This window comes from Lolium perenne, chromosome 4 (genome assembly GCF_019359855.2).
Source record: "Lolium perenne isolate Kyuss_39 chromosome 4, Kyuss_2.0, whole genome shotgun sequence".
NCBI classification, from domain to species: Eukaryota; Viridiplantae; Streptophyta; class Magnoliopsida; order Poales; family Poaceae; genus Lolium; species Lolium perenne.
Genome location: NC_067247.2, coordinates 300,024,551 through 300,035,892, shown reverse-complemented (window position 1 = coordinate 300,035,892; position 11,342 = coordinate 300,024,551). Strand labels below are relative to the sequence as shown.

General features: G+C 43.2%; 2 protein-coding genes and 1 pseudogene across 2 annotated transcripts; 2 read left to right on the top strand and 1 right to left on the bottom strand.

Moving 5' to 3' along the window:
* The first annotated feature begins 1,484 nt into the window (after positions 1–1,484).
* LOC127347756 (pentatricopeptide repeat-containing protein At1g11290, chloroplastic-like) lies at positions 1,485–3,109 on the top strand (annotated as a pseudogene).
* A 1,817-nt stretch (positions 3,110–4,926) lies between these two features.
* Positions 4,927–6,307, bottom strand: LOC127348998 (uncharacterized). Its single transcript, XM_051374835.1, has 4 exons — positions 6,132–6,307; positions 5,824–5,948; positions 5,631–5,731; positions 4,927–5,548 (listed from the first exon to the last, which is right to left on the bottom strand). The coding sequence occupies exons 2-4, from the start codon at positions 5,919–5,921 to the stop codon at positions 5,049–5,051; spliced, it is 699 nt and encodes a 232-aa protein (XP_051230795.1). The 5' UTR covers positions 5,922–5,948; positions 6,132–6,307; the 3' UTR covers positions 4,927–5,048.
* A 3,711-nt stretch (positions 6,308–10,018) lies between these two features.
* LOC127295912 (uncharacterized) lies at positions 10,019–11,270 on the top strand. The gene is made up of 2 exons (XM_051325918.2): positions 10,019–10,035; positions 10,430–11,270. The coding sequence occupies exon 2, from the start codon at positions 10,526–10,528 to the stop codon at positions 11,156–11,158; it is 633 nt and encodes a 210-aa protein (XP_051181878.1). The 5' UTR covers positions 10,019–10,035; positions 10,430–10,525; the 3' UTR covers positions 11,159–11,270.
* The last annotated feature ends 72 nt before the right edge of the window (positions 11,271–11,342 follow it).

The following is an 11,342-nucleotide window of genomic DNA, read 5'->3' as shown; positions in this document are numbered from 1 at the left end:
ATTGCAAAGATCTCATAAAAATGGGTTTATTAGTGGTTTAATAAGTGATCTGCAAGAGAATGGAGTATCCATCATAATAAGAGTGAAGCTACTTGTTTTGGTAAAGCTATTGATAGAATTGATATTTATACTGACATATTTTACATGTAATACTGGTATTTCCCTTTTAGAGATCTAGTTGTTCTAATGCATTGTGGGAAGTTATCCAAGAGTAGTGACTAGAAGGACACCCAATATAAGATATAGAAAAGTTGCTTGCTAGAGACGGGGTTTAAATCCCATTGGTGGGAGACTAATTATGATTGAAAATGCGCTTAGAAATGTGCCTACTTACATGCTTTCTATGTCTATAATTCCAAAAGAGATGCTTAAGAGATGTGATTTTTATAGAGTTAGAATGCTTTGGTAGGAGAAACACGGGTAAGGAAATACCATATGGTTCGATGGCCTCATGTTTGTTAGCTTAAGGATCAAGGTGGACTATGCATTTAAAATTTAGAACTTAAAAATATCAGCTTACTTTCGAAATGGCTTCGGAGATTAGAGAACGAGGATGGTTTATGGTAGAGGTTGCTAAGAGCTAAGTCTTGAAAAAGTGTAATTAACTCGCTATAAACATAAACCTACTAATTTCCACTTTTGGTTTGGTTTGATGTCTATGAAAAATCTATTTTGTAAACGAACTTTGGAAGATGGAAAGAAATGAGATTCTGGGAAGATTGGTGGCTCAGACATATACCTCTTTGCCAAAAAAAAAATCCTAAAATTTATTATCTTAATTTTAATCAAAATATTATTGCTAGTACTATGGGTAGTTTAAAGTTTAGATGCTTTTCGGGAGAAGAGACTCTGCCTATGTGGAATAGCTTCTTAGATGCATCAGGTTCAACTTTCGGATAAGCATGAAAAGGTTACGTGGCTTTTGACTAGATCAAGTGGTTTTTTGTTAAATTTTTATGCCTGAATTTGTTCGAATGGGGAATTAACTTTCCATACAAAGTTATGTGGAAACACAAGATTCCTTTGCGCATTAAGGTTTTTTGTTGGTTAGTGCTTAAGAACATAATTCTTACTGGGAACATTTTTGATATGATCACTATAAGGTGGAGGCATGGGAGGAGGACAGAGGAGATTGGGAAGGAGCGGAAACGTGAGCGATCATGTGGGTAGTGGCTAGGGTTTTCCACCACGGGCTCCTTTTTTTATAACACGCGGTGAAAACTGGTAAGTTATTTTACTCTGCTTCGACATAAGATAGATGGAATCACGCTCTGTAGGATTTGAACCTACGACATCGGGTTTTGGTGACCCACGTTCTACCGAAATGAACTAAGAGCGCTTTCATTTATTCAAAAAGAAAATATTTTTCTATTTCTAACATATCTCACGTACTTATAGTCTCCACAAATTTAAGTTATACCCACTTTACTTTAATCGACTTCTTTTCTACTGCCCATAAAGAAGAAATGAAGTAATAGGTAGGGATGACGGGATTTGAACCTGTGACATTTTGTACCCAAAACAAACGCGCTACCAAGCTACGCTACATCCCTTTTCCAAATTGTTATACAATGCCATTGTACACAATTCGTGTCTTCTTTTCCACGTAGTAATTTTATTCTTATTTCTCTATCTATATAGAAATAGAACCCTCCTGTCATTTCTTCTTTTTGTCTCAGATAATTAAGGAATTATAACGAGCGGGAAACCAAGATTTGATGAAGGAAAGATCTAACGGTGGATAAATTCTAATTTACCGGGTGGCTCGGTGACATAGATATGCCGAATAGGCCCGCGACCCGAAGCTTTGGTGGCCCAGAAGCCCAGAGAACTTCGGATAAGAAAAGTAGAGTTGCAATAGGAATATTGTAGCAATATAAAAAAGGCTCAACACGCCTCTCGCAGTTTGTAGCTTATACGGCACGAAAAGTCTCGGCTCCATCTCCTATATAAAGGCGAGCCGAGGGAAAAGCAAGGGGATCGAATTCATTGTCAACAGAACCACCGAAACATTTAATCGTGCATCTTTGCGGCTGAAACTTTCGAGATCTACTTGCCATCTACTTCTTACGAAACCTTAAGTCTACAATCTGTAGACATTGTCACTCGTGAGGGTGTGCCTATTATATCTTTAGATACCTGACAAGCCCACTCACAGTCTCTACACTCCAGAAGTCCCTCGCCGGTCGCCACAGTCCGGACCTGTTCCCACTCGTCCTGGGAGCTCCAAGTCCTCGCGTTCCTGCGTGAATTTGGCGGAGAACAGTTTGTGTCATTGGCTCATCACAGCGTAACCAAACGCTGGGGACATGCGCGCTGCTCGTGTGGTGTTCGATGAATTTCCACACAGGGATGCCCTGTCTTTGAACTCGCTTATATCTGCGTACAGTCGCGGAGGCTGGTACGTGGAGTGCCTGGAGTTATTCCATGAGTTCGTGCAGGCTCGTGCTGGTGATGGTGTTCAGCCAAACTGTGTTGCCGTGAGTACTGCGCTTCATGCTTGTGACCAGCTCAATGCCTTTGATTTCAGGGTGTACGTGCTCCGGATTGCTTATGAGATCGGGCTTGATATGGAGGTTGCAGCGTGGAATTCAGTAGCTAGTAGTGCTTTGCGCTGAATGAGGGCGGTTGCAGTATGCACGGCAGTGGATTGAAAGGATGCCGTAAGAGAGATGCAGTCTGGTACAGGGCATGTCGATGAGGGAATTGATCTTTTCCAGCAAGCAGATGCTAAAGGCACCAGCACTTGGAATGCGCTGAGTTCTGGATTGGTTCAAAAGGGATGACAATCTGATGTTCTCAGGTTGTTGCATGAGATGATGGGTGCTGGCATGCTCCCAAATGCAGCTAACACTCTCGATCATCATGGCTTCAGTACTGCTGTTCTCAGCCCTAATGTAACACCGTGAGCAAAGCAAGCTAATGGTTATGTGATCAGAAATAATTATGATGAGAGCAAAAATGTTAAGAGTGCACTGATTGATAACTACTCGAAAGCTGGATTTCTTGATATACCTGGGGAGTATTTGAATTGAATTAGAATAGAAGCACCTCTGCCTGGACATCTATCATATTGGTTGTCGCAGTTCATGGAGATGTTACAGACTAGGATGCAGGCGGGCAACCCGCAAAACAACTTTTGTCGAAGGGAGTAAGTCAACTCGCTGTAATTTTTTCTTTTGACAGTAACATGAGGTTGACTTATGGTATGCTTATATGCGGGCTTTCGCGGGATCCCCCTTGCAACCCTAATTACTGAGGCTTGGCCCTGTTCAAACATATGGTCAGTGCCGGCATGCCGGCACTAGGCTTGATACTGTATTTTTCACCCCCTGTGCTCATACGTTTAATGGTAGCTCAAGCTCGTGAAAAAAAAAAATCACTTTAGGCATGCTGTGTTTTTTTTCGATAAAGGATGCTGGTGAACAGTCACTTTAGGCATGCTGTGTTTAGTACCAGTCCCATGATGGAGCAGTACGCTTGCATCGTTTCTATTTTCAGCCGTGCTGGTATGCTCAAGGATGCGCTTGAGCTTGTAAACAAGATGCCTTTTGAGCCAAATGCAAGCATTTATTAGTGGAGCGGCAGCAGTTGGTGACGTTGAGCTCGGTTGGTTTGTGTTTGAGTTGACTGTTCATAATTGAGCATGCTGTGCGAAATCTGTACTCAAATGCTGGCAAATGGGAAGAAGCTGAAATCATAAAAACATGCTGTGGGGAGTTGGATTGGAGAAATCTTTGGTATAATTGGAACTGATGGGATCTATGTCTTGTTAGGATTAGTTGCTGCAGATACATTGTCAGCAAAGCTGGTAACATAAACTTAAATCCGGCTGTTTGTAGATTAATTGGGTTGAGTTTATGGACAAGAGTCTGGCATCAACCTAACAGTTGAATGAATACAATTTATAGCAATGACATATTGAATAGATCTAATAGTTGAGATGTGATTATCAAGCCTGATAGCATACCACTCTCGCGTCTCTGCACTGGTGGTCACGCCGCATTGCAGCTGTTGCCGCCTCCCCCCTGGTGGTCGTGTCCTGGTGCTTCTGTGCCCTGGCGAGGTTTTGTGGGTCTCCTGCTGCCTGTTTTTGTGCACTGCTGCCGTGGCCCACGGCAACGGAGCACCTTCGGGAGCTGGTGCTCGATTCCACAGGGGCTTTTACGGCGGTGAATGCAGGTGAGGGCTTTTGATTTCTACATATTTAATCAATTATAGCTGTTACCAATTTGTATGATGGGGTAGTGATGATCTTAGAGAATGGCGTTTGTCTAGGAGGGAACTTGTGGTATGGTTTCGGTTGCTATCTTAATTCCTGATCATTTTAGCTATGTTGTCTGTTGTGATGCCTGATTATGGTGTCGTTGCCTGTTGCTGCTATAGCTGTTGTGCGCACTACTATTGGCCGTTTGATGCTGCAATTGAACCAAAAACAAGCCCTCCAAAACAACACACCTTCTCACACAACGGCCATACTTATCACTAGTTTTTATTATTTTGTAAAAATCAGGATTTAGACAAAAGAAGAAGAAAACGCATCCTGTGCCTCTGTCGTGTTTGAAGTGAACTGAATTGGAGAGATAACCGACAATGGCTCTCAGTGGCTCTAGTGTTAACAATGACACTCAGCTGTCCTCTAACGTGTATCTGAAAAAATATGTGCTAACAATAAGCATGAGAGGAGTTAGGTGGAACAAGCATAAACTAAACCGGCTTTGCCATGTTAGTTTTCAAGAGGGTTCGCTGCCCTGCCTGCTCCTAACTAGTACTCTAGCGGTTTGTGAAAATGTACCTTTTGGTGCTCCTCCTGCTTCTGCTGTTCTTGGTGCTATATATCATGTTTGTACTTTTTACATAAATAAATGTTTCAGATATATGTGTTCTATGAAGAAAACAAGCAAAATTATGTTAGTGGGTGTTATGGTAGTCTTGCTACTCATTTCAGATAGGAAAATAATTAGTCTATTTTTTCTTCAGAGACTTCCATTGAACAGTTAGATCTTCATAAAAGAACTGAACCGGGGCATCTTTAAGATTATTCCCACTCAATTTGCACGGTATGCTCTCCTACAACTACCCTTGTGCGCAAACGGTGAGGTGTGAGTCACCTTTACGCCATGGTGCTGAAGGACTGTCCCATGCCCCTTCTCATCCGCAACCTCACACCGCCGGCCAATGCCGACCGTGACCCGGTGGTTCCTTGTCCTCAATGACCTCTCCAGATAAACCCTCTTCCGATCACCTGACCTCCGTGACAATGATCTCCCAGACTTATCACCACGTCTCGCTGTCCTGTGTCTAGTGCAATCCTCTGACTCACTGTCGCTTGAACTCAAGTATGAGTTCTCTTCGATGTCGCCATGCGAGCGTCTCCTCCTTTTGCGCCGTGCGCGTCTGACATCCCTCATTTTGACACAGGCGATTGCGCAGCCGTTCTTGCACGCCGAGAAGGAGCAGGAGATGCAGGACCAGACGATTGTGCAGACCCCATGGCAGACGCAGCGGCATATGCCCAGCTTGTAAACAAGGTAGAAGAACACCAAGACTGCGTGTGTATTTGTGGAGGAAGATGTCATGTGAGTCTCTGAATTAACAGGCATCTGTAGGAAGGGATTGTATCTATGTACCTAGGTAGAGGAGGAAGAGCATGGCGGCCATCTTTGCGAGGCTGGCGACGCAGAAGTTCTCAACGTAGCAGACGACGTCCCATGTGGAGCCGCAGGCGGAGCTGCCCTTGCATTGCGTGTGTCGTCAGGTGTGACGGTTGCAGTTAGCGAAAAACGGGAAACTGGAAGATGGAGGCAGTTTTAGATGGAGTACCTGCAAGTCTTGCCGGAGAGGAAGTCGAGTGGCTTGGAGAGGATGTCGGCGAGGACTTTGGTGAAGCCTGAAACCAGAGAGTCGATGATGTTCCCCATGAATCAATTCCTCCCTGGACCCTGCTCCTGCTGAGTCGCCTTGTATGAAGGAGAACACTGGCGCCATTAGAAATCAGAAATTACTGTAAACCTGTCTGTCTAGTAATATTATCGGGAGCGGTTTAATTTGCTTGAGAAAGTGGAAGTAAAACCGAAGTCATGATCAGGTCTAGAAAAATCCTCTTGGTTTATGCCTGAATCAAATCGAACCTTTGTAGTGCAACTGCCTGTAGACGTACAAGCAGAAGGATATGATGCTTCTTCTTCGCCAGTCCTAGTCGCATCGCCGGACTCTGCCGGAGAAGAGAGAAGAAGCGGCCGGCCGGTGTACCACCACTACGGAGAAGAGAAACTTGCTGAAGGAACGCTAACCGCACCCTGTTCCCTTCTCCTTCCACTTTTTTTTTTCTAACGGAGATAAAACGGACACCCGTAACTTACGTTCCAGACCTCGTGCAGTGCATCACATAATAAGCAACGAAAATGGTTAAACGTCACTGCCCCTGCAGAGTTAAATTTACAAGGTTGGAAGGGCATATTTGATTAGGAGGCAAGCAGAGAAAGCAAGTCCCTCCATACCAACTAGCAGTCTTGGTTAGGGAGTCTCCTTCTTTATTGAAAAAAAGGCTGGAATGGTCGTTTTTGCAAAAAAACTTAAATTCTTCCATTGAAGGGTCGTTTTTATTTTTTACGCTAGACGAGTAGTTTTGATTAAGTTTTTTTAGTTTATTACTTGAAACTAAATCAAAGATTTTCATGATAACTCCTTCTAAGAGTGAATCAAATAAATTATATATTAAATAAAGTTGGGTTATAAGAATACTAATTTCTTGGGTCCTTTCCGCTCTAATCAAATAAAGGGGGTAATCACCGACTAAGCTCCTACTTTATCATGTTTACAATCCGGTCCCTACAATTACTATAGTGATGAACCTAATCCTGAATATGCATCGTAAAAGAAACACATGCTAAACATATCACGGGTGTACCGGTTACAGTACCTATAAGCCTAAAAGAAATTCTGCTCGTAGTATCAGCCATTTTCCCTACTTTCCTCCATATTTTATCAAGTGGTCATGCTAGATACAAAACAGTTATGGATAGTTATATGGAGGGGTATCCCTCCAAATGGGGTAAGAAAATTCTTATTACTCTCTATCTTTCTTTCTCTCAATTGGAGCAACCAGCTCAACTAAAAGAAGTAGCTTACGGACTTAAGGTTGCTCGGGACTGTGGGGCGAGAAGAAGCTTTTCCCGCATTCCTGTTGATGCAGATGACGGATCCAGCCGTAGGTGCCTCTACATGGGCTTCGGGTAACCAAATATGAACTAATCTTTATCTTTCTCTTTAACTAACTAAGTATTATCTTAATGAGAAGTAGGCATCTCAGAGTTATTATTTTATTAACCTCATAAAGTATCATGCATGGATCACCGAAAGCCCTAAGAAATGCATCGTGAAGAATGCCAGGTTAACCCTAAAAAAAGTGATCCAGATATTCATTCAGATCGGATCGGCGTGAGGACCCAATTCTGTTGATTGCTTGAATCCATGTTCCATATTTGAAGTGGGTTGACCTCTGTGTTTCTCTCATGGTACAATCCTCTTCATGTCAAGTCTCCTTTCTCCTCTTTAACTAATAGAATAGTACTACTAACTTATATTAATACTAATATATAGATAATCAAAATAGAAAAGAATTGTCATTTTATATACTTTCAGCGGAGGTTTTTCTAGCATTTCATATTGGCTATCTTGCGTTTCTAATAAGTTGTTTAACCGTCGACATGTTGTATGTGTATAAAAAATTGGAGGTAGCGAATCACCTGGGCTATGGATTTGTCGGTTAGTTGATTCTCAACATAAGACATTCGGAAAAAAGACACATGACCGGTTGGTTATTAACGGAATTCCTTGTTGGATTTTGGAGAAATACTCATTTGGCTGAATACTTTCAAACACGTTAGAAAGGTAAACACTACCTGACAAATAACTAGCATGCGATGAACGGGAAGGTATAATAATGCTGTGAATAACCCAGTATTGAATACTCGTAATAATATCATCAAAAGAATGTTCTCAGTGCTCATGGAAGGATGTGAGCATCTTATGTGCTTGGATATGGGAAATTAAGAGAAAGAGTCAAATCCCGCACTAACAACAAGGAGCTCGCTTATTTGGCTAAACCATCCAAACAAGAAAAATAAATACTACCAACATTTCCAATGGTAGTCAAGTTCACTGGAATAGGTTCTTTGAGCCCAAGGATAAAGCTATATGAACAACCATTTAATCCCATCAAAGTCTGCATTGAAACATTTACACGCTTACGGTTTTAAAGGAGATCTCCTTTTACGAGCGATACCTTTGTCTTTGGTGCTTGAGTTGTCCACACTATCGTTCATGATTGGTAGTTGTCTCTATCTAGTAGTGAGACTGTGTTAAGCTTCACCATAAGTGGCTAGTCACTTCCCCAATGCCTCTTTCTTGTACTAATTAATGTTATGAGCTAGTCTTTTCGGTGCCTCATTCCTTTTCATCCTTGAGAAATGGCTCTGATGGGCAGAAAAAAGAAGAGCGTTAAGCGCAATCCTATACACTCTAAGATCCTTTTTCAAACCTTCTTTGCTCCCATTGAAGGAAGAAGAATTTAACGCTCTTCCCAAAAGTAAGGAAGGATTAGAAATGTCATAGTGATTGTTGCATTCCCCTGACCGCCGGGGAAAGCATGAAAAAAAAGCTCAAAGAACCTCATCCTAAACTTACTTCAGAATAGGTTTGAGAGCTTCCATTTCCATATGTCTTTCCAAAAATCTTTGGTATGCCTTTTCCCGGTAATTTTTTTTATGGCTTCAAGAACCAAGTGCTAGCCAAGTGTTGTTATCTTTTGGAGGGTGTCTGCGCCTTCTAAACGGCTAGAGTGTCACTTGGAAACCTTCAATTCATGGTTATATGTGAAGGAGATAAGAGTTTTTGATTGTCGGTGATCACCTACTTTGTGTGAATATCCCTCTTAGTTGGGCATGGGCTAAGTGTCCTAGTTCAAGGAGATTACTAGATTGGCCTTCGTGACCACGTAATTTGTGTCCAAGCCTTCTCCAGCAATTACCTAGGATAGTGCCTACTATTCGAACCTCGGGACACATTTTCATTTTTGCGATCCATTTCCCTTGCTCATTAACTTACTTGCAATCTACTTTTTCACAAGATATATCTTTGTAGAATTGCTTGCATGGGGTGTTTTAGGAAGCCGTAGTAAACAAATGATAGAAGTTCCAACTTTCATCTTACACTTTGATTATTGCCTATTCTACTCCCTAGTCGATAATAGTGATCTTTCAAAACCCTTCGAAACGGCTCCCAAAAGCATATGTTCCTCCATGAAAGAGTAAAAGATGTGGGTCTTTTTAGACATATCAATGTCCATGCACTATGTATACATGTAAAATATCATTGACAAAGGATAGCTTGTGTTGCTTTTTTTAGGTATAAACAAAATTGATTTTTTGTTTTTATGAGAAAAAAAAATTTGATGCTTTGAAAATAATGTTTATTCATTAATCTTTTCAAGCACATGCGCAATTCAAACAGATATGCTTTTTCAAAATGCGACTTTTTGGAAATTTAAAGCTTTCAAAATGACTTAAGTTTTTTAACACATAACTTTTAATTATTTTAGTATTCATTCGGAGGGGCGCCGCATGCTCTGTTGTATGTTCACAGAAAGGAAAGGAAACAAGTTAATCTTAAGACCTACTAATCGGTCAGTGTGTTGTAATACGTGGTACTCGGGTCTTAGGGCATATGCAATGGTTGATAAGACGGTGCCTTATCTTAATCTTGCACGTAATCTAGATATAACAACAAAACATGACGTACAATGAGTTATTTTTTTAATTTTATCTTTAGTAACGATACATTTTAAATATGTTGTGAAAGAGGAGATTGTGCTAAGAGATTTTTTCATATATCTCTTTTCTCTACACCTCGATGTTTATTCTACGTGGCACTGCTAAGATAGTACGTGCCCTTAGGAACGTTTTAAGGACAGGAGGACGACCGGACGAACACCTCACACGCGTTACAACACGCAACTTGCAAGTTCAACATGAGGCAGGAGCCCTGCTCCGGTGCTCCCCCCTAAACGAAGTTGAAGTGTCGTAGTTGGTTTTTTTTTCTGTGTTGGGTCCACCGAATCCCATATATATCCAACCCATATATACCTGTATGTATTGATAAGGTATTTGTACCTCACGTAAGAAAAAAAAGAGGGCACGTGACCAGTTAATGATCTCATCCGCCTAATTACCGTCCACGTCGTTCAAAAATGAGTTACAACATAACACGGGCCATACGAGCCTATACAGGGCTGTACAGACGATGGACCTACACTAAAATTATGATCGTACTCCCGCTTACAAACAAGTATAGAAAAATCTCCACCGTTGTTGTGTTTAATGTACCCAGAATATTTTTAGGGGGGAGCACCGGAGTAGAAGTGCATGAGGCAGCTTTGGAGGCCCCGTGCAGCCACGGGAGCCACGCATCGACCACCGAAAATTATCCAAAACCAGCGGCAAAGCAAGCACGCAGCCGCGCGACCATGAACAAGTGCTGCTGCACGCATGCACCCAAGGTAGTAGCAATGGCGACGCCGCTCTCCAGCCCCTTCTCCGTCACCACCCTCCGCGCCCCGCTCTGGCACGGCCGCCTCCACGCCCAGACGCCCCTGCTCACTGCTTCACCTCTCCGCGCGTCCTCCGGCGATGACGCCACCACGGAGCCGTCGGCACCGACGGCCACCACCACGACAACCCCTACCGACGACGACTTCGAGCAGCGCGTGCTGCGCATGAAGTCTCGTGTTGGACCCAAGAAGCGGGGCAGCGCCGGTGCGCGCAAGAGGAAGGCCGCCGCCGAGTCCCAGGCCGTGACGCTCCCGCCGGTGCCGCTGCGGGAGCCCCGGTCCGCCCTCGGCCTGCCCGTCGAGTTCGGCTTCACCGCCTACAGCGAGCGGCTCAACGGCCTGCTCGCCACCGTCGGCCTCACCGCGCTGCTGCTGGTGGAGCTCGGCTCCGGCAAGTCCCTGGTGAAGTACCACCAGGCGCCCACGCTGTTCCTTCAGGTGTACACGATCGTCGCGGCCGGCTCCGTGTTCGTCAAGTACGAGAAGGAGCGGATCAGCGTCTGGCCGGCTCCCGCGCCGCCCAAGGCCCCGGCGAGCGGCGGTGAATGACTGAGTTCTTTTTGTAATTTACGTTGTGAGTTAAGTTGTATGTAAACTGTATCAACGAGCTGTGTTGTAAAAACTGATAGCCATGCGAGAAAATACCAACATTTTTTTTACAGTGTGCTGATCTAAACCCCAATTGTCCATTTTTTTTCGTGTGGATCTAGTCACGAGAAGAAATTTTCTCGAG

Bases quoted from the DNA above. Each gene is read 5' to 3' on its own strand.
- LOC127348998 (XM_051374835.1), bottom strand. From the start codon at position 5,921: ATGGGGAACATCATCGACTCTCTGGTTTCAGGCTTCACCAAAGTCCTC. The intron at 5,732-5,823 runs GTACTCCATCTA...ATGCAAGGGCAG, and splicing joins CTCTCCGGCAAGACTTGCAG to CTCCGCCTGCGGCTCCACAT. The intron at 5,549-5,630 runs GTACATAGATAC...ATACACACGCAG, and splicing joins GCTCTTCCTCCTCTACCTAG to TCTTGGTGTTCTTCTACCTT.
- LOC127295912 (XM_051325918.2), top strand. From the start codon at position 10,526: ATGAACAAGTGCTGCTGCACGCATGCACCCAAGGTAGTAGCAATGGCG.